The sequence below is a fragment of the Phodopus roborovskii genome, unplaced genomic scaffold, assembly GCF_943737965.1.
Source record: "Phodopus roborovskii unplaced genomic scaffold, PHOROB, whole genome shotgun sequence".
NCBI lineage: Eukaryota > Metazoa > Chordata > Mammalia > Rodentia > Cricetidae > Phodopus > Phodopus roborovskii.
Genome location: NW_026126461.1, coordinates 6,713,822 through 6,736,282, shown reverse-complemented (window position 1 = coordinate 6,736,282; position 22,461 = coordinate 6,713,822). Strand labels below are relative to the sequence as shown.

The 22,461-nt window shown below is 47.9% G+C and overlaps 1 protein-coding gene across 1 annotated transcript in view; it reads left to right on the top strand.

The window, feature by feature from the left end:
* Positions 1-22,461, top strand: part of Pask (PAS domain containing serine/threonine kinase) — a 33,062-nt gene that overhangs the window by 6,835 nt on the left and 3,766 nt on the right. The window contains exons 5-15 of the mRNA XM_051190828.1: positions 1,200-1,340; positions 2,011-2,145; positions 4,903-5,163; positions 6,765-6,933; positions 7,894-8,047; positions 11,543-13,023; positions 13,125-13,306; positions 13,619-13,786; positions 18,065-18,190; positions 18,300-18,434; positions 20,446-20,645. Of these exons, the coding sequence (XP_051046785.1) occupies positions 1,200-1,340; positions 2,011-2,145; positions 4,903-5,163; positions 6,765-6,933; positions 7,894-8,047; positions 11,543-13,023; positions 13,125-13,306; positions 13,619-13,786; positions 18,065-18,190; positions 18,300-18,434; positions 20,446-20,645 (3,152 nt within the window). The remainder of the gene's footprint in view (positions 1-1,199; positions 1,341-2,010; positions 2,146-4,902; positions 5,164-6,764; positions 6,934-7,893; positions 8,048-11,542; positions 13,024-13,124; positions 13,307-13,618; positions 13,787-18,064; positions 18,191-18,299; positions 18,435-20,445; positions 20,646-22,461) is intronic.

The following is a 22,461-nucleotide window of genomic DNA, read 5'->3' as shown; positions in this document are numbered from 1 at the left end:
TGGATCCTCTGGAAGAGGAGCAAGTACTTTTTTTTTTTCTGGTTTTTCTGTTTAGCTTTGTAGACCAGGCTGGCCTCGAACTCACAGAGATCCACCTGTCTCTGCCTCCTGGGTGCTGGGATTAAAGGTGTGCGCCACTTGGCCAGCAGTAAGTACTTTTAACCACTGAGTCATCTCTCTAGCTCTTAGTGCTTATTTGAGAAATTACAGATGCTACTTTTTTCTCTTGTTATCTTACTGTGAAGCTAAATATATTGGTCAGATTTTCAGAAGTGTGGGATCAACTTTGTATCTGGATAAAGGGATTTATTAATTAGGTCGGTTCACATGATTGGAATCTGGATAGTTCTACATCTATCCAGTGGGCCCAGTAACCTCTCAGTCTAGGGATCTGAAAGCCTGAGAACCATAGGGACTGATGATACAGCCTTAGTCTGGAGGATGGAGCTTCCTGGAAAGTTGCTGATATAAGTGAGAATTCAAGGCTGAAGACCGGAGTTCAGTGTCTGTGGGTGATAACCACAGCAAAAAGCATCTACTCGTATCAGAAAAGCTGGGGTGATGTTTTATACATGTAATCCCCCACATAGGAGATGAGGAGTTGAAGGCCAGCTTGGGCTACATGGGGCCCTTGAGATCAGACTGGTCCACATGAGATCCTGTCTTAAAACAAGTGACACCAAAACTCAGTAACACCAATAACAAAACAGCAGAAAGGGAGTTGAGGGTGTATGTGAGCTCTCCTTACCTCCTTATGGGCTCCTGCCCCCCATTCAATAATGGTTTTGTCTTCTGACAAATGGTTTTGTCCACTGACACTCTCTCTCTCTCTCTCTCTCTCTCTCTCTCTCTCTCTCTCTCTCTCTCTCTCTCTCTCTCTGTCTCTCTCTGTCTCCAGTACTTTCTGCAGGTGCCATCATAGGTACAGCTGTGTGTGCTTCAGGAGTTTTCTAGGTGTTTCTCAGTCAAAGATAGCAACCCCAAATTAGCCATCACACTGTGAAAACCTTGATAAAAGTTCACTCTGACTGTAGCACCAAGGCCTAGGAGCCTCTTTGTGCTTGGGTAGGCCTCTGAAAGGTGGGCAGAGCGCGGCTGCCCTGAAGCATTGGGAAAGCTGTCTCCTGATGAGAAGTACCCTGCCATGCTAGTGGCAGAGTCCACACTGCAGCTGCTGTACAGGGAATGTGTGTCCACAGGTGGACATTGTCAGCCAAAGTGGGGAGAAGATTCCGGTCTCTGTGTGGATAAAGAGGTTGCAGCAAGAGCGCGGCTTGTGCTGTGTAGTGGTTCTGGAGCCTGTGGAGAGGGTCTCAGCCCGGGTTGACTTCCAGAGTGATGTGAGTGTATTTTCCAAATCTCAGCTATCTCCTGCTAACACAGTGCTCTCTTCCCCTCTGAGAACTCAAGGAGGTGCCAGTGCTAACTGGGGTTTGCCTTGGCTCTGGCCTTACTAACTGCATGCTTGGGTAAGAAGTCTGGTCATTCATGCCTCAGGTTTCCTTTTCCATAAAATGGGAATAGAATCACAGCTACTAAAGATTGTTCCTATGCTTGAAGATGTCACTCTTTCAGAATAGTACTTAAACATGAACTGGGATGTTGTTGCTGAAGAATCTGGTGTGGGTCAGGGCTTTTCTTTCTTTCTTTTTTCTTGGCTTTTCGAGACGGTTTTTCTGTATAGGCTGTCCTGGAACTCGCTCTGCAGACCAGGTTGGCTGCTGAAGTCACAGAAATCCATCTGCCTCTACCTCTCGAGTCCTGGGATTAAAGGGGCGCGTCACCACCACCCGGTTGGACCAGGGCTTTTGGAGAGTGCTCAAAGTCACTTGGGTACAGTAAGGAAATGGTATTGTTCTTGTAAAGCCCATGGCATGCCTCTTAAGCTTTGGATATAGAAGTGTGACATTGTTCTTGCACTTGGCTTGTAAACACTAGAGCATAAACTTGAGTGAGGTTTAAGGCCAAGTGTGAGGACCTGCTGTCAGGAGCATTGCTTTTTCCCCCCAGGGAACCATCACGTCATGTGACAGTCTCTTTGCTCATCTCCATGGGTTCACATCTCCAAAGGATGTAGTTGGGCAGTGTGTCACAGACTTGATTCCATCTATGCAGCTCCCTCCTCCTGGCCAACATGTCCCAAAGGTAGGTACCTGAACCATCTGCGCTGGGTGCCGGCTCTTGCGTCCTTAGACCCTGTAACTTGCCTGCAGGACCATTCTTGGGTGGGGCAAAGCTCCAGTTCTAGTTCTCTGAGCTTTGAGGCTCATGTGGTCTCCTGGCTGACTAGCCTTGTCCCCTGAGCCCTCTCTTTCCTGAGGGTCCAGGAGTTCTTCAGACAGAACAGATAGGGTTTTGTATAGAAATATGTGATTAATGGAGGACTTGATGCTTGTGATTACGAGGCCACCTGCGAGCTGGAGACCTTAGGGTGTGCCCTGGGTATGACAAGGTCTGAGAACCCCAAGGGCTTCTGGGGGAAGTCTCAGGGCCCAAAGGCAGAGCGCCTGGAGTTTTAACATGGGGCATCCCAGAGTAGAAGAGATTCTGATTAGTCCTTCCCTCATTTATTTCTCAGACCTTGGGCTGACTGAATGGTGCCAGCCACACTGAGTGTGACTCATCTTTATTCAGACCACTCAGATTCACACCGACACCTGGGGACACCCTCAAAGACACATTTAGGTAGTGTTTGAATGGCATTGGGTATTTGTTAGTCAGCCATCACCTCCTGGAGGTGGACAGCCATATTTCACAGGAGTGGCAGGGAGATTGCGGTATGGTGGAAGCCTGATTCACACTGAATTCTTAGGGTCCCCATTTTTCAGCTAGTGTGTGGCCTTCACACAGTACCTGATGGCTGTGCCTTTACCTGCTGTCATTTCTGTGTCTTTAGGGAATGGAGTGACTGGACAATTGTTTTGGCCTAAGTTAAAGTGTCTCCCTCCCTCCCTCCCTCCCTTTTTTCTTTTCTCCCTCCTTCCCTCTCTCCCTCCCTCCCTTTTTCCCTTTCTCCCTCCTTCCCTCTCTCCCTCCCTCCCTTTTTTCCTTCTCCTTCTCTGGCTTTTTTTAAGGAGAGGTCATTCAGAATATTCCCCAGGTATGATTCTCTAAACTCAGTCCCCTTTGCTGACCTCTGCGTGCCAAATTTTCTACTTGATAAGATGCAGGCCTGCATGGGACGTTGTTACTGAAGAGTCTGGTATGGGCCAGGGCTTTTTTTGTTTGTTTTTGTTTTTCAAGACAAGGTTTCTCTGTTTAGCCTTGGCAGTCCTGGAACTCACTCTGTAGACCAGGCTGGCCTTGAACTCATAGAGTTGTCTTGTCCTCTGCATTCTCTGTTCTGCTTTGAGGAAGTATATTGGCAGGGCATTGGCCTGTGGCAGTGCTGTATGTAGAATCCTATACAACTGTTGCCTGACCAGCTCTCAGACACAGCTCTAACTTCCTGAGGCAGGTGTCATAGAGATGGCAGAAGACACATACACATATGTTCTCAGCCCCAAACAAGTCACCGTCTCCTTTCATAACAGATGAAACCTATACAAGGGGAAAGTATGTTCGTGGGTCTTGGGGTCAAGTGGCATTGGCAGTGGTGGGTCCTGGTCAGCTCCTACCTCTGAGGTTGGTGGTTTTGAGTTCTATTTAGACCATTGCTCAGGGCTCATGGACTGGGTAGATGATCCACCAGGCCTCCAACATAGTCCCAACTTTTCATGTCTTCTGGGGTAGACCCTGAAACAGCAGGAAAGAAAGCCTAGGTCTAGGCTCTCACCTCAAGCCTGATTCCCTGGTTAGGAACATTGCACTAGTCAAGTTTTTTTATTTCATTTTATTTGAGACAAGGTTTCTCTGTGTAGTCACTGCCCTGGAATTCTCTGTGTAGACCAAACTGGCCTCAAACTCACAGGGATCCACCTGTCTCTACCATCCAAGTGTTAAGTCTTCATTGGAAATGTGAATCATGGGCCTTCCAGATAGCACAAGTAGACAGTGTATAATGTAAGGGTTTGCCTGTATGTTGGGGGAGGAGCTGGGAAGGTAGATGGTTCCCTCAGTGAACAGCAACAGCAGGAAAGCAATACCTCTAGGTTGGAGGGACAGAAGCCTGGGTGTGGAACCACAGCTACTGTCTTAGTTGCTTTTCCTGTTGCTATGAAAAAGAAATACTCTGGCAAAAGCAACTTGGGAAAGAAATGTTTTATTTTAGCTTGGAGCTCAAGGGTACCATCTAAGGCAACAGGGGTATGAGGAGCTGACCACATTGCCTCCACAGTCAGGAAGTAGAGGGTGATGGCTGTGTTCTGCTGCTCAGCTCCCTTTCTCCACTTGTGCAGTCCAGGGTCCCAGCCAGGGAATGGCGGCGTTGCCCACAGTGGGTAGATCTTCCCGCCTTAATCGGTGCAGTCGAGATACCCCCCCCCCACAGGCATACCCAGAGGCCTGTCTTAAAGATGGTTCTAGACTCTGTCACAGTGACCGTCATCATCACAGCTGCTCTCATAGATGGACCATGCATTCGCTGAGACAAAGCCGTGCTGGAGAAACTCGGAGCTGAGGAGAAGGGTACAGCCTGTGGAAACCAGCAGGCTGTGGGGCAGCACAGACACCTGCTCGGGGTGAGGCCGGGGCGGCCCCCATGGCTTTGCACCTTGGACCTCTCGTTATGCATCTGTTGTGGACCCTGAGTCCTCCCAGCCTGCTGCTGCTGCTGCTGCTGCTGTTGCCAGGGTTCTGAATTCTTTGGGCAATGTGGGACTGGGGGATGGTCGGGGGAGAGCATGGATAAGGGTGTTCTTAGCATAGATATATAGGTGGAGCTTGGTTATGAAACAAGACAGTTCAGGATCCTGTCTACATAATACTGCTGTGGGACTGAAAGGGGACTGTCCTGTCTTTCAGAGTCTCAAGATTCAAAGGTCTGTTGGGAGAGCCAGAGATGGTACTACCTTCCCTCTGAGTCTGAAGCTGAAATCCAAGCCCAATGGAAAGTCTGAGGCTGACAGCGAGGCCACCTCTGAACCAGGTTACCAGGCATCTGTGTGGGTGTTCTGCACCATCAGTGGCCTCATCACCCTCCTGCCTGACGGCACAATTTATGGTGTCAACCACAGCTTTGCATTAATGTTGTTTGGTTATGGGAAGACGGAGCTCCTGGGCAAGGTAGGCTTGCCCCTGGTTTCCCGGCTCTCAGTGCTCTGAGGAGACTGTTCTGCCTGCTCATGGGACCTGTTCCTGATGGGCCATAGAGCTTACAGGCTGTACCCATCCTGTTCACAATCAACCATCTCATATTCCTGGGCCGCACATTGGTGGCTACTCTTGAACTGTCGCTGGGATCATTCCAGAGAAGGAAGTGTGTCTTCTGCCTGGGATCTCTGTTCCCCCCCAGCTGGCTCTGGTCTGACCCATTAAACCAGGGTTTGCTCACTGGGTACTGCTAGCTCATACACCCTGAGTGTGGTTGGTGGTGGGGAATAGAGGAGAAAAGGGTTCTGTAACCTCCCTTCCTGAGGTTGGGGTTGGGCTTGAGTAGATGTCTTACCACTAGCTGCCATTAGCCTTAACTTCCCTTTATCCTCACCCAGACTTGGAGGATGCAGGCTCATCATGGCTCTGCACAAGCCTCCACAGACAATGCTTAACACACTCTGAGTCACGAGTCAACCTGTTAGGCTAGGCTTAGTAGGGAAAGGCCATTTTGCTCCACATGATGCCAGCTGGGGCACTCACTATCTGAGTGTAGGATCCTGAGCCTTGAGAGCTCACATTCTTGGCTTGGATGCTATTTGGAACATTCATGGGAGCATCCTGCCTCTGAAGTCATGCCTCACTGGTCCCTCAACCTCTTCTTATTTAGGAGATGGAGTCCAGTGGCGTTCTGAGCCCACTGGGAGGGAGGGTGGATACCTCCCATATGCTGGAGGGGGATCAAGGAGCACCCTTGGGAAGCCACCCACTCCTGCCAGCTTTTGGCATCTGCATATCCCTCCCCTGCTTTTGACATCTATTGAGTGCCCACTAGGCTCAGCTGGTTCCTGGGTGCAGGCACTTGTGGCCCTTTTAAAGCACCTTGATCACTTGGGGACTGCCTCTAAGGCGGGGCCTCTATCTCTTCTCCTATGGGGTCCTAAAAAGAGGTCATTCTGCTTCTCAGTAAAACCTTACAGAGTAACCTAAAGTTTAGTTCAGTTGAGTTTACTTGATTAAAAAGCAGCTAGCAGGATTCCTGGATGATGGCTTTCTGGAGGAGTATTAGAAGCATTGGGACCTCTAAGAGTCTTACAGGTGTAGGTACTTGGCCCTCTTTGAGGTTAGAGTGGATTCTGTGGCCACAGTCAGTTGTCTAGGATGGAGGCCGCATACAGGTTCAGAAGCAGCATCTGTGTGAGCAGCTCTTACTGTGGTCATATAGCCCCTGATGGGTACACATCAGTGTTCTTACACCAAGAGCTGTAAGGTGCTAGCTTGGCCAAATACCGGGTCTCTGCTCTAGGTAAATGGGAAGTTACAGGCCAGATGTCTGCTTGGAAGACATGTAGTTATTGGTGTAACTTGCCTTAGAGTGTATTGTTTGCCTTTTTTTTTAATTAAAAATATAAATTAAATGTTCATTATGTGTCAAGTGCCAGAGGGTCTGTAGATTGTTACCCAGTATCTTTCCCACTCTGAGGGCTGAACTGTTTTTTCCTAGGAGGACGAGTTAGTTCAGTGGGTCAAAACAGATCCTCCTGGATTCTGAAATGTCACTGCTTTATCCCTAGAACATTACTGTCCTGATTCCTGGCTTCTACCATTGTATGGACCCTGCATATGACAGCTCTGTACGGCTGCCAGATCTTGCCAACTGCCTGGATATTGGCAGTAAGAGTGGTCCAGGGGAGACGAGCTCCGATGCTCAGCAGGATTGGGAACTGGCCAGTGGGGCCCAGGGTAAGGCACAGCCTCTTTTACCACAGTGTTTCTGTGGCTGTCTAGCCCCTTATAGGATGGTGGCTATCTGACAGAGATAAACAGAGCAGAACTATTGGTGACCTCTCCAGAAGCTCAAAGTGGTCAGGGTAGTGGGAGGCTCAATTTCGAACAGGCCTCTTGTTCTTCTATCCTAGGGGATGAGGCAGTTGTGGGTTATTTTTTGCAACTATGTTAGTTTCTAGAAGGGAATTCTAGAAAGGAAGTCCTCCAAGACTGAACCACTTGTGCCCCTGTCTGAGAGAGAAATAGCTGGCCAAAGTCTAGTCCATTTAAAAAGGATTTATAACCAAGCCAGGTGTAGTAGCACATACTTGTAATCCAAAATTATATGGTTGCAGTTATTTGAGGCCAGCCTGGAATACATAGAAAGAGCCTGTCTGAAAACAACAGGCTGCCTCCCAAGAACCCCTGCCCCCCAATAATAACAATAATACATTTATGTAATTTCATGTAGTGTAAGATTGAATTATTATAGCCTATCATTTATTTATAAATTATGTTACATACCTGTTGACTTCAATATGTTTACCCCAATAGTTTAAGGTCTCGAGTTTGTGATTTGTAGAAAGAGTGTAATGGTTACCTTGTGTTCCAAAAGATCTCCTTTGTCTCAGGATGCTGGGAGGATGGGGCACTTGCCAATACCTGTAAAGCCAATGTCTGATGTCTTGGGAGTTTGCTGGCTTGCTGAGGCCTGTGGGTGATGGGCAGTGGGAAGGATTGCTGATCTTCTCGGGAGGGGAGGGAAGAGATGAGACAGGAGCAGGGAGGGACCAGTGACTGCAGAAAGGGAGGCTCTTGGTGTGCCTCTGATGGATGTACTAAGTGTAGGCTGTCTGAGTAGTTGAGGTTTGGATAAGGTACCGGCGTGCTTTAACACAGTGCTTGGGAAGAGAAAACTCTTGATTTTACTGTTAGGTCCACGGGTAGATGCGGTGTTGGCCCGTGACCACATGCTATCACAGGATGAGACCTTGAAGCTAGTAGGAGGACCAGTCTCCCTTAGGACTCAGACACAGTTGGAAACTGGATGCCCGATACTTCCTTCTTACTCACCTCAGTCTGCCGTGGGGTAAGTGATTTGTGGAAGGTTGCAAGTTCACTAAACACCTGATAGGTAGTGTCCAGCTCATGGGCAATAGTGATAGTGATGGCTGATGTGTAGTGGTCACCTGCTGTGTCTGTACAAAGTACTGCTTTTTCCTATTACTGACTGAGAGTCCTTACAACCCCTCCCTGAGAGATAGTGCCTGTGATGCTACTCTCATCTCATGGACAAGGAAGTAGGCTGTTCAAGAAAATGATAAGAGAACTTTAGAATTTTGAAATCATTTGAAACCATTCTCTTTATATATTTCTAAATAGAGTAATTCATTTTGAGGAAAGCAAGTTGATACTGGAAACTTTTCAAAGGTAGGAATAAAAATTCATTTGTCACCATAGCATTTTAATGTGTCTAATAGTGATAGGTTTCTTTTGCTGCAATCTGACACAGAACTCATCATGGTATTTCATGGCAAAATAGAGTTACTCTGGGTGAATCAGAGGACTCATCTCACTATACATGGGCTTCTTTAGATTCTGATGCTCTGAGGGCTTGATTAGCATCCATCACATGGTTTCTGCTGAGATTCATTCATTCATTAATTATTCATTGATTCATTCCCTAATTTACTTAACAAACTTGTAGAAGACTTAAGACCTCATCACCAAATGTTACCTTGTACTCAGGAAGGTAAGGATACATTGTAAGGGTACATAGAAGAGTCAGGACCTGTTAGGGGAGGGAGGGAGTGAAGTATGTGTTGTGAGGAAGTTGTTCCATGGTAGGCCAGATGCTCAAACAAAACAAAACAAAACAAAAACCCAAAAACTCCAGGTAAAGTACTTGGTCAATAATTGGGGTTCTTGGCTCTCTAGAACCTCCCTGGCAGGAGGACCTGAGATTCCTGGGGCAGCTGTGGTCATAAGTCCTACTTGCCTTATGTGAACTTCTGTTAGGGGCTCCGTAGCTCCAAAGGGTTGCTTGAAAACCTCTCTCTGGCTGGGCGGTGGTGACACATGCCCTTAATCCCAGCACTCGAGAGGCAGAGGCAGGCGGATCTCTGTGAGTTCAAGACCAACCTGGTCCATAAGAGCTAGTTCCAGGACAGCCTCCAAAGCCACAGAGAAACCCCGTCTCAAAAATAAATAAATAAGTAAATAATTGAACAAATTTAAAAAAAAAGAAAAGAAAAACTCTTTCTGCATGTCTCTACAGTGGCCAGAATCAGGGCAGCTGTCAGGTTGCTGTCATCCTGAAAATCAGGGATTCTAAGTCTCCAATACAGAATCCTCCCACCTCTAAACTTGATTCTAGCATAGCGTTAATGGTCAAACCATTGCTGAGCTGACAAGAAGCTGTGGGTGGCCTTACCTGAGCCCCTGCAATGCAGAGGTTTAGAGGCCATACTGCAGGGACAAAATCATGTTCCCAGTTTACCAGTTTTCTTAGCAGGTGTGACTTGTGACCTTCCTGAAATCTTAGAGCCCACCTGTCAAGGTTTGGGGTAGAAAGGGGAGCAGGTGTGGCAGCAGAGAGGAAAACAAATACTGGGAGCCACTGCATTTGCATATTGTAAGAGGGTGAATATCATGCCCAGGGGCTGTCCAGACCTTTTGGCAAGGTCTTAATAAGTTACTTCTGGTGTGCGTCCCAGTGCCTTCATCCTCAGAATGACTCTAACCTGTTTTTGGAGAGTGCTAGACTCACCCTGTGACATGGAGGACTGGTTAGAGAGGGAGAGGAGTGGTGGGTAGATACAATGCTCTCTTGCTTGGTCTGTACAGACCTTCATCTCTTTCCCGCTTCTCATCCCTGCTTTTGGAATTCCACTCACAGCATCTTCCTCTGTGGCACTATCCTAGAAGGAGCTTCCTCCCTTTCTTTATGGACTTCTGACATACAGTTTGTGGGGACCCCATTTCAAGTCACACAGAATATGCTGATCAGCGTGGCTGACCTCAGTCGCGGCTGATGTGAGCAGACACTGGTACAGTAAGCTCCTGGGTAGAGGATGGATCATCCATCCTGCCTGGAACACGGAGCACTTCCTCATACTTGTGCAGCATCTTCACACTGAGTGCGCTCACCCTTCCCTTCCCCTGCTCCCCCTTCCCCTGCTCCCCCTTCCCCTGCTCCTCCCTTCCCCTGCTCCCCCTTCCCCTGCTCCTCCCTTCCCCTGTTCCTCCTCCCCCTGCTCCTCCCTTCCCCTGCTCCTCCTCCCCCTGCTCCTCCCTTCCCCTGCTCTCCCTCCCCCTGCTCCTCCCTCCCCCTGCTCCTCCTCCCCCTGCTCTCCCTTCCCCTGCTCCTCCTTCCCCTGCTCTCCCTCCCCCTGCTCCTCCTCCCCCTGCTCCTCCCCCTACTCCTCCCCCTGCTCTCCCTTCCCCTGCTCCTCCCTTCCCCTGCTCCTCCCTTCCCCTGCTCCTCCCTTCCCCTGCTCCTCCTCCCCCTGCTCCTCCCTTTCCCCTGCTCCTCCCTCCCCCTGCTCCTCCTCCCCCTGCTCCTCCCTTCCCCTGCTCCTCCTCCCCCTGCTCTCCCTTCCCCTGCTCCTCCTCCCCCTGCTCCTCCCTTCCCCTGCTCCTCCTCCCCCTGCTCTCCCTTCCCCTGCTCCTCCTCCCCCTGCTCCCCCTTCCCCTGCTCCCCCTTCCCCTGCTCCTCCCTTCCCCTGTTCCTCCCTTCCCCTGCTCCTCCCTTCCCCTGCTCCTCCCCCCTGCTCCTCCCTTCCCCTGCTCCTCCTCCCCCTGCTCCTCCCTTCCCCTGCTCCTCCCCCTGCTCCTCCCTTCCCCTGCTCCTCCTCCCCCTGCTCCTCCTCCCCCTGCTCCTCCCTTCCCCTGCTCCTCCTCCCCCTGCTCCTCCCTTCCCCTGCTCCTCCCCCTGCTCCTCCCTTCCCCTGCTCCTCCCTTCCCCTGCTCCTCCTCCCCCTGCTCTCCCTTCCCCTGCTCCTCCTCCCCCTGCTCCTCCCTTCCCCTGCTCCTCCTCCCCCTGCTCTCCCTTCCCCTACTCCTCCTCCCCCTGCTCCCCCTTCCCCTGCTCCCCCTTCCCCTGCTCCTCCCTTCCCCTACTCCTCCTCCCCCTGCTCCTCCCTTCCCCTGCTCCTCCCCCTGCTCCTCCCTTCCCCTGCTCCTCCTCCCCCTGCTCCTCCCTTCCCCTGCTCCTCCCCCTGCTCCTCCCTTCCCCTGCTCCTCCCTTCCCCTGCTCCTCCCTCCCCCTGCTCCTACCCCAGTCTCCTTGCTCCTCATCGCAGCTCCTTGTGTCTGTGTAACCAGGTGCTGAGAACCAAACATAGCCTGCTGTCATGATTAGATACTGAAGTCCTTTTCAGTAGCTTTTTTTTTTTTTTTAACTCGTCCTTGGTAAATGTAGACTTATATGAAGACTGTTTAAGAGTTGTTATTTAATTTTTAGCTTAGTTACAAAATTGAGAGAGTTATCATGCTGAATGCATTGTTCTTGTCTTTCATGGAGAAAAAGTCAGTGTGATCTCTCATTGCCACTAGTGACTATCATCCACATTTCTGTCTCCAGGGCGGACAGCAACCCAGTTTATGATGAGCATTCATTGCCCACAGATCATCAAAGCATTCCAAAGAGAAACCTGTCAGCTCACAGTGGACAATTACTGTCTCAGAATCAGGAAGACACTCCAGAAGTATCCCCACAAGTCCTTAATGAACATTTATTGTCTGAGATTCATAAAAATACCGCAGAAGGAAGCCCACTAACCCACAGGAAATGGTTATTGCTCAAGGCCCAGCAAGACACCGCAGAAGGAAGCCTGCCAATCCACAATGAACAGTTATTGCCCGCAGGCCAACATATCAGCGTCTTGGGGAAGGAGAATCCTTTAGCAGCAGAAACTTACAGGCAGGGTCTTTTAGAGGAAAGCAGTTCCAAGCCAAAGGATGCAAAACTGTTTGCTTCTTCATGTGACGATTCTGAGCCTGTAGTCCTGGCTAAGGGCAGCAGCAGCAGCATGGAAATGTGTGGTTTGCATCAGCAAGCTCAGCTGGAGCTGATGGGTGTCAACAGTTTCAGCAGTCCTAACCTCTGGGCCGATGCCACCATGCCTGAGCCCCACACCACAGCGCAGCTAGCAGGAGGGGGCTTCCTGGCACACTGCCCACAGTATAGGAGCGACTGGACCTTACAGCAGAGAGGCCAGGACTTGGCTCCCAGCTCCTCTGGAATGGCTTGTGTCTTGCTTGGGACACCCACTCTTGACGAACCATGGTCAGAAGTGAGAAATGACCGGGAAGAGCTGCAGACGTGCTTGATTAAGGAGCAGTTGTCCAAGTCAAAGGTTGGGGGACCTCGGGGCCTCTCCTCGTGTGTGGGACTTGTCCCAATAGAGCATCCTCCTTTTACTGCCCCAGTGCCCTTCTGTGATCTGGGAGGCCAAGACCTACAAGCTAGCCGCTCAGGCAGCTCCTCGGCCTGCTATGCTTTGGCCACCGACCTCCCTGGTGTCTTGGACAGAGTGGAAACCCAGGAGCCGGATGTGAATTTTTATTCCTGGAACCTCCGGGAGCTCTTTCTCAATGACCAGACAGACAGAACTCCATCACATTGTTCCTGTACCACATCTGAACTCAGCGAGACACCTTGTCCTTCAGTGGTGGGCTCAGATTTAGATGTGGGTGTTCTGAACAGGCAGAGTTCCGATATTCTAGGTGACCGAGAGATGTTGCTCCTGACTGGCACCTATTTTGACCTTGGCGAAGGCCGACAGTTCCAGGAGATGGGCGCAGGACATGATCGAGCAGAACTGTCTGACATTTCTTTGGTATCGTCTGAACACTATGAAACTAGTGACATAGAAAGCCCAGGCCGTGGCCCCCCGGTACCAGATCCAGGACCTGATGATACGTCCCTATCAGCAGAGAAGCCCAGGCTGAGTGCCCAGATCACATCTACTCCTGTGGCACCTGGGGCCCCCAGCCTGCAGCCAGAGATCCAGGAGGGCATCTACTCTGGAAGCTGCTACCACCGAGATGGCTTACGACTGAGTATGTTGTGGGGAAGGGGCTTTTTAAGTCCTAGTAATGTTAAATGAGGTCATTGGAGGGATGGGCAGAGTGCTGTACTTCCTCACCTTCCTGCCCCTCAGGTATCCAGTTTGAAGTGAAGCGAGTGGAGCTCCAGGGCTCTGCAACCCTGTTCTGCTGCTGGCTGGTGAAGGACCTCTTACATAGCCACCGGGACTCAGCCACCCGAACCCGCCTGTTCCTTGCCAGCCTGCCTAGCTCTACCCACTCTATGCCTGAGCTCTCTCGGTCCAGCTTTGGCGAGGTTGGTGTCTGTGGTCAGCTCCCTCTGTTCACTTTGTACTGCACTCACTAAGGTTTTCCAGGGCATGGGTGGAGGGTCTGCCTGTGACTTTTTACACAGGTCTTCTAGTACCTGTGTAAAGCATATTTAAATGAATGTACACCATGGGCAGTGGGATGTAGATGAATGTAGACATAAACCAGTTTGGGTTGGTGGGTGGACGCTGCCAGAGAGCTCCATGGAGATTTTCAGACCAGGCCCCTGTGAACACAGGAGATGAGAACAGCAGATGAGGTGGCTTGTGATCTCCCAGACTTTTCTTTGCCTCCACAGATGCTCAGAGCCAAGCCTTGGTTTGAGGAATCCCCAACGCCCGCAGAGCTGGAGGGGCTGGCGGCCTGTGAGGGCGAGTACTCCCATAAGTATAGCACCATCAGCCCACTTGGAAGTGGGGCCTTTGGCTTTGTGTGGACTGCAGTGGAGAAGGAACACGACAAAGAGGTGCCTGGGTGCCTGTGGGGATGGCTCTACTGGAGGTCCCCCATCTGTAACTCTGAGACTTGTAATGGAGGAGGAGGGACCAGGCAGGAAATGGGTGCTTTCTGGATAAAGGAGGAAGCTTCTGCAATACACACTCTAACTCCAGAAATAGCACTGTTGAGTTTTACATTCAGATCTTGCTTTCTTGAGGGCTCTTGGGTCCTGACCAGGCTTCCCTCTTCTGAATGCAGGGCTTATACTATTCTACTGTCCACATGGCATGCTCATGCTTCATGGCATGCAAACTTGCTTTTCAAACCAAATGTAGGACTTCCTCTGCTCAACTGGGAAAATATGCCCCTATCAAACAAGCAAGCTAGCTAACAGGCACACTCAGGGTCCCCCAAAGATTTCTTATGATAGCTCTCAGCTGGGTTTGTACTTCATGCCTCTTGGGTACCAGACATTCTTTTAGGTGACCTGATTCCTCTAGCTGGCCTCCCTCCTCATTCATTAGGGCCATTTCTATGTGTTCTCCTTCTACCCAAGCCCTAGAACTCACTGTCCTTCACTTCCAAGCCCCACTGGCATTTTGTGATTTTAGAATCCACCATCCTACTCAGAAGCAGCATCCACTAATTGGTATGGATGCGGTCAGGCTCTCTGGGCATGCACCTCCAGCCGTACCCTGGAGGGCCCTGGAGTATTGCCATAGAGTCCGTTCTTATCTATCATTTGTTGCTGGAATGCACCAAAGGTCTGTGTCTTGTGAGTTGATGCTTCATAGTCTTTCAGGGTCCAGTAATTTTTCAGAGGCTGTTTTAGGGTTTCCCCTCCATAGCATGGCAGTTTTGTGTTTGTTTTCATCCTTCTTCCTTCCTGTCACATGGGTAGGGCCCTAGAACAGTGTCACTTGACAGTTATGCCACTGGTCCCCCTGGCTCTCAGTCTGTCACTGTGGTACCTTTCGATTTCCAGTGAGCACATTTTATCTGAAAACATTGACTCGTAGCCCAGCTGGGTGGGTAACTTTTTTTTTAATACGTATTTGAGGGTGCGAGTGTGTTTGTGCGCATGCATGAGGTCAGAGAACACTTCCAGGAGCTGGTTCTCCTCTTCTGCCATATAGGGATCACGTTCAGGCTGTCAGGGTTGTTGGCAGCTGCCTTTACTCACTGAGTTATCTCACTGGTCCGAGTGTTTTTCTTTTTAAGAATGAGTTTGAGAGACTGGAGAGATGGCTCAGTGGTTAAGAGCACTCACTGCTCTTGCAGAGGACCAGAGGTTAATTCCCAGCACCCACATGGCAGTTCACAACTGTCTGTAACTCCAGTTCTAGAAGGTCCAGTACCCTTACACAGATGTACATGAAGGCAGAAAAGCAAAGAACAGAAAAGTTTTTAAAAATTTAAAAATTTAGGTTTGAGTAGTTAACTATCAAATGATGTCTTTCCAGCTCTTATTAACATGATTGAACTCCTGTTTCCTTTATTAATAAAATGATAACACTAATGGATTTTCTTATGCTTCTGGATTCTATCCTTGGTTATATATAATATTTTTCAATACATTGTTGGATTTGATTAGCTGTTGTATTTATTTATTTATTTTTAAAGTCTTGATTATAGGATAGTGTGGTAGCACATGCCTTTAATTCCTGCACTCAGGAGGCAGAAGCAGGTGGATTTCTGTGGGTTTAAGGCCATCCTGGTCTACATAAAGACACCTGTCTCAAAAATTTTTTAAATTGTTATATGTATGTACACGAATGATGTGTGTATATGTATAAGTACATGCTACAAGTTGATATGGAGGCCAGAGAACAACTTAGATGAGTTGGTTTTCTATTTCTACTCTCTGGATACCAGGAATTGAACTCACAGGCTTGGCAACAAGCACCTTTATCTGCTGAGCCATCTTGCCAGCCCTAAAATTGATGATTCCCTATTTCCTTGATATCCTGAAGATTTGGCAGGATCATCTGTAGATTTTTGGGGAAGGGGTAGATCCATTTTATTATATTTTTGTGCATGTATATGAGTGTACTTGCCTGCATAGATCATGCATGCATGCATACATACCTGGAGGTTTGATGATGTGATTGAATCACTCTTGGACCTCACTGAGGCCTCTCAGTGAATCCAGAACTGTTGCCCTCATACTTGTGTATCAGGCCCTTTAACCACTGAGTCGTTGCCCAGCCTCAGTTTCTCTATGTGAATATCAGCACTATTTCTTAAGACTGTTCTTTGGTGCCCATGTCAAAACTCAACTGGTGGTGGGTGGGTCTTTTTCTGACTCAGTCTTACGCCATTGATCTGTGTGCCTGTCCTTAAGCCGAACTGTTTTGAATATTACAGCTTTGTAGTAAGTTATAAAACTGGAAAATGTTAGTAGTCCCAACTTTGTTCTTCTTTTTCAAGTCTGTTTTGACTATCTTGCAATTTCATCTGAGGTTTGGATCACCTTGTCCATTTCTGCAGGAAAACTAGCTGGGTTATAATGGCAATGTGTAGCTTAATTTGGAGATTCTTGCCATGTTAGTAATCTCTTTTCTGCTTCATTAACAAGGATGTCTTTCCATTTACATGGATCTTTGATTTCTTTCAATGGTGTTTTGTAATTTCAATGTATATGCTTGTCCTGTGGTTAAATTTCCATTTTTTTTTTTTTTTCACCTTTTGGAGACAAGGTTTTACATTTCCGCCTTGAACTTAACTCCTGACCTCCCTGCCTTCTCTTCCCATGTGCTAGATTTACAGGTGTGTGCTATTATGCCTGGTAAATCTACATTAGTCTTATATCCAGTTTCTTGTGTTTTCTATGTTAATATTTTACTTACTAGAATATATTTCTTATTGTATTAATAACTGTATTAAATATATAAAGTAATTTCCCCCTAAGAATACATGAGTATTATACTTGAATGTACTAAGATGGTTCTTCTCAGAACTCCCCCCACCTCCAAGACAGGGTTTCTCTGTGTAACAGCCCTGGCTGTTCTGGAACTTGCTCTGTAGACCAGGCTGGCCTTGAACTCACAGAGATCCTCCTGCCTCTGCCTCCCAATTGCTGGGATTAAAGGTGTACACCACCATGCCTGGCTCTTCTCAGAACTTCTTAGATTTTATTCTTGCCTGATGCTTGGTAAGACTTTTACTTTAAGAAGTTTTGTTTTGTTTTAAATTCATCCTCTCCCTTACTTACTTCAGGCATGTGTGGTAGCTCCTGGAGATTGCCTTCCCTTCTTGTCTTCTTGCTCTGTGCAGGCAGATGGGTAGCAGGCATCTCTACTTACGATGTCTGAAGCAGACCACCTGCTCAGTTCCCGGGACCCTCCAGCTTCTGCCTCATCTTCCTGAGTTCTCTCACATCTCTCTTTCCTGTCATCTTCAGAGTCTGTCTGCTGCACCCCACCATATCTTTTCTCTCCTGATCAGTGTGAAAGGTAGCTGTATAGGGCAGGCACTGAGACTGCTGCTCCCGCTTCTGTCCCACCCATCACTGGCCCTTTGCCTGGCTTCCTACAGGTTTGAGTACTTGCTGGCCTTTGTTCGGCTTTCCTCCCTCGTGCCTGCCCACTTAGTGTCTCATCACTGCTTTTTCCTGGGCACTCATCATTCCTAGTGCATGATGCGGTTTGTCTGCTTCTCGGTAGAGGATCAGCTCCTTGGATCCTGACAGTGTCTTTCACTAATACATAGACGGGCCCTGCTGAGATTTTCACCCCAGGCTGCTTTACCTGTGTGCCTAGCAGTCCATGTAACAGCCAGTCTATTGAGTGCCAAAGCCTGTCTGTAGCGAATGACATGCAGTCTTTCTTTACGTGGAACTTTGTCTCGCTACACTTGGTAACTGAATGCCACTTGCTGTTGCCAGGTGGTGTTTCTCATGTTTCCTGCAGCCATCAGGCTTGAGGGACTCTGGTTAATCTCAACATCAGGACTGACACTTGTCTACCAATGACAGTTTTTATTTCCTCTACTTTTTGGCTTATTTTATTCTCTTGGGGGTGATATGGAGTGTTGTGGGAACACTTGTCGTAAGGTTTCTGAGACTGCTTTTCTTCAGCAGTGGCCATGGCTCCTCAATACCTCCAGGGATCCCCGTCTGTCCTGTCTTGCCCGTAATAGACAGAAATTACCTGCATTTCTGTTGGGCTGCTACCTCTACCTTTTCTTCGGTTGTAGGGACTTGGTTTCTTCTTCCTTGGCTGTGGTCTTGGGAGAGATAAGTGTAAACCAGAAGTGGTACCAGGTTTAACAGATGGTAAAGGTCTGCTGTCTTTCTCCTCTGTAGGTGGTGGTGAAGTTTATTAAGAAGGAGAAGGTTTTGGAAGATTGTTGGATTGAGGATCCCAAACTTGGAAAAGTTACTTTGGAGATCGCAATTCTGTCCAAGGTGGAACACGCCAACATAATCAAGGTAGACGGTGCTTTTCTGTGTGCTGTCACCCTCATGTGGCTTCTCTAACATTAATTTGTTGGTTGGAAGTGTTTCCAAATAAAGCTAGACTTGGCCTTTTCTCTTTCAGGTTCTGGATGTATTTGAAAACCAAGGGTTCTTCCAGTTAGTGATGGAAAAGCATGGCTCTGGCCTGGACCTCTTTGCGTTCATTGACCGCCATCCCTGCTTGGATGAGCCCCTGGCGAGTTACATCTTTCGACAAGTGAGAGTGGGCCGGGGCTGTGGGGTGGCTATAGGGTGGGTAATTGAATTCCATGGCTGCAAGGGTCAGTGGCATGTAGCCAGTTTCCTCAAGTGAGGCCTTCAGCCTTCAGCCTTCAGCCTTAGGGTTTATGGGGAAGAGATGGTTGTGCATTGAAGTAGAGAAAGTGAAGTTGGAAGGAATTTCCAGGGACGTAGATTTTAGTGGTTAACATTCATATCTGCAGTGTTTTTGTGCCCAGTCACAAAACATTAAACAACAAAGCCATCGGGCTGGTTGTGAGCCCTGTGCCTTTAATCTGTGTCCTCACCAGTCATGAGACCTTGTGTGTAGCCTTAACTACCTGATGTGTGCATGAAAAGGCAGGTGGGATTAAGTCAGGGGTTGCCTGTGTGTGAATCTTTTCTCACTTGCTGTTTTACGGGCATGGGAAAGTGATCAGCAAATCTGGAAGGCAAAAGAGAAGCAGGGAAAGGAGGGCAAAGACAGCGATTCTTGTTTTGAGTAACTGGAAGGCAGTGGCTCCTCCCTAGGCGCTCCCAGAAATGCGTGGATACTTGTCCTTTAATTAGTTCTTGACAGTGATGTGATTACTAGTGAAACTTCTTTAATTTACATTTCTTCAAAGTTGTAAACTCCCGAAAGTTCCTTGGACTTCTGAAAGTTTCTCCGGCTTCTACCCATGTGCTTCAGCCATTGTGGTATGCCAAAAGAATGTCCCCCTGACACTCTTACACTTCCTGTTGGAAGATTATACATTTGCTTCCTTTCTTTCTATTATCTGTTTACCACCCATCCGTCTGTCCATCCATCCGCTGATCCAGCTATATGGACACAGGGCAGAGCTGAGGCTTGTAGAAAGGAAGATGAGCTCAGTACAGTTTAGTTGTATTGAGATTTTATAGTCTTGTTAACAGTATGGTTCTGACTAAATCTACAGTACTCCTGACGCTGAAGCAGGTTGGAGAATTAAGGCCCCTCTGGGCTATATACCAAGATTCTCTCCTGACTCAAGTCTCCTGATTGGGTTTTAACATGTATGTGTCTATGCATGCATGCATGTTCATATATTCATGAATGTTCAAATATATGCATATATGTCTGCATGTACGTATTCATGTACATGCATGAATGTGTATATTCATAAATCTATATAAGTAAATATGTAGGCAAGTGTTTATAATGTATATTTGTTTTTTAATTGGTTGAGCTTAGTTGACATGGCATTGTCTGATTCAAACAGTTTTCATTTGGAAGTATAAAACTGTCTCCAAAAATCAAAATGATTGATGTCCAAGAAATAACAAGTTGATTGCTCCAGTTGGTATCCAAATTGTGGTCTTACTGAAGGCCACAGGAGGCTTGCTTAGTAGGCCTCCGCCATAGAGACACAGCAAGCCTAGGCAGATGGGGTGTTGGGATGCCTGCTTTCCAAAGACAGAGTGCCTGTACACCGCCTGCTTCCTGGGGAGCCACTCAGTGCACACAGTGGTAGGTGTGCTGACTGGGGAACGATGTGAACACACACTCAGGAGCTGCTGGAGCCCCGCATCAGGGTCTGTCTCTACTTTTTCATCAGACTGCTGCCCGCACTCTGCGCAGGGCACTTTCCTTCCCTGTCAGCTGTGGTCTCCACACAGCACCTATCCATGGGTACTTTGCATGCGCTACTGCCCAACAGGCATCCCTCAATGGCCCAACAGTTTCTCGTCTCTACTTGGTGGCCTGTCTTTCCTCTTGTGGTTATGGGGCGAGTGTCTGCTGTGAGGCTCTTTTTGGTCATTAACAACAGAGACATCAATCATGAGCCATGGGTTTGTGTTGTTTGCAGGCCTATGACAGGCACAGTGATGCACTCCCAGGAGGGCTGTGTCTCCTGCCCATGCAGAACCATGTCTCCAGCACCCAGCACTATTCACTGGAGAGTGTTTATTTTTCCTTTGCTGCTGTTTTACTTGAATGTTTGTTTTACTTGAATTGTATTTTGAAGTGTTGTGGCCTCTGATTCCAGCTGGTGTCTGCTGTAGGCTACCTGCGCTCCAAAGGCATCATCCACAGAGACATCAAGGACGAGAACATTGTGATCGCTGAGGACTTCACAATTAAGCTGATAGATTTCGGCTCAGCTGCCTACCTAGAGAGAGGCAAACTATTCTATACTTTCTGCGGGACAATCGAGTACTGCGCACCCGAAGTTCTCATGGGAAACCCGTATGTATCACACATTTCTGTAGTTTACCCTCCTTTTGTACTTTCATAGGCATGGCCTTCTTTAGGTTGGGAAAGTCTTCTTGAATGATTTTGTTGAATATGTTTTCTGTGCCTTTGAGTTAGACTTCTTCTATCCCTATTATTCTTAGGTTCAGTCTCTTCATGGTGTCCCAGATTTCCAGCATGTTTTAAGGATTTGTTGGATTTAACATTTTGACTGATGAACCTATTTCCTCTATTGCATTTTCAATTCCTAAAATTCTCTCTTCCATCTCTTGTATTCTGTTGTTTATGCTTGTATTTGTGATTCCTGACCATTCACCCAGATTTTCTATTTCCAGATTTCCCTCAGTTTGTGTTTTCTTTATTGCCTCTATTTTGACTTCAAGTCTTGAATTGTTTCTTTCACTTGTTGGATTGCTTTTTCTTAATTTTCTTTAAGGGATTTGTCGATTTCTTCCAATTTTTTATTTGTCTTTTCCTCCATTTCTTTAAGGGAAGTTTTCATTTTCTCTTTAAGAGCCTCAATCATCCTCATAAAGCTATTTTTCAGGTCATTTTCTTCTGCTTCATCTGCATTGGGATGTTCAGGTCTTGCTGTTGTAGCTGTATTGTTCTTTATGTGGTTGAGTGTGTTCTTAGCTTGCTGTCTGTGCATCTCTTTCTCTAATTGGTTTGGTATAGGTGGAGCTTGTGCTTGAGAGGGGAGTGTCTCTCTTTCTTTAATTGGTATAGTTGGGGCTGTGGCTCCGTTGTCTGCTCCTTCAGGTATAAGTAGAGCAGAGCCTGTGGTGATTGCTCCTCCTGGTGGAAGTGGGCCCAAGGCTCTGTGTTGCTCCTTGCAGGTGGGGTTATAGCCCTAGAGGAAGCTCCTCCCATTGGAGGTGGGGCCATGGCTCCAGTATTGCTCCTTTAGATGGGGCTGAGGGTTCAGTGGTCATTATAGCATCAGGGTATTTCCAACTGAGAAATGGCAGTGGATGATGGCTGGGACACAGGTGCCCTTTCCCAGAGGAACTTTTTGCGATAACTTCTGGAAGCCGCTGCTGTCATCTCACCTGATGCTGCTCCTTGGCCTGAGGCTCAGGCCTCCTTCTGACACTGCTTCCCGAGCTGGTGGCTCGGGTCTACCTCTGATGCTTCTGTTTACCCTCCTCTTCCCTCTTGCACTGTGCCCATGACTGTTAAGATTTTAGGAAGAAGTGGTTTCTGTTTGTGCCTTTTTATTGAATAATGAGAGTAATGTTCTGGAAAATAAGTGTGCAATAGGCAGGATGCTGGACGATGGACATAGGGGTCCATTCTACTATTTCAGCTTTTGATTGTTTGGAGTTTGGTGTTGTAGAAAGTTAAAAACATGGAAGATAAAGAGGAAGGTCTCAAATAATTATTTCAAGATTGTATTTATCTTTTGGTTTTTTTGAGACAGGACTTCTCTGTGTAACAGCAGGGTTCTTTTTGTAACATCCCTGCTATCCTAAAATTCACTCTGTAGATCAGGCTGGCCTTCATTTCACAGAGCTCCACTTGCCCCTGCCTTCCGATTAAAGGCGTATGCCACCACTGCCTGGCTTATTTATCTTTATTTTATGTGTATGGGTGTTTTGCCTGCAGGTATGTCTGTGTAGCATGTTCAGTGCCTGCAGAGGCCAGAAAAGGTGTTGGATCCTGTTCTGGTTAGTGTTTTGTTAGCTTGACACAACCTAGAGTTATTTGGGAAGAGGGAACCTTAACTGAGCAAATGCTTCCACCAGATTGGCCTATAGTCAGTCAAGCATGTGGGCCACTGTTTTGATTAATGATTGGATGGGCCAGT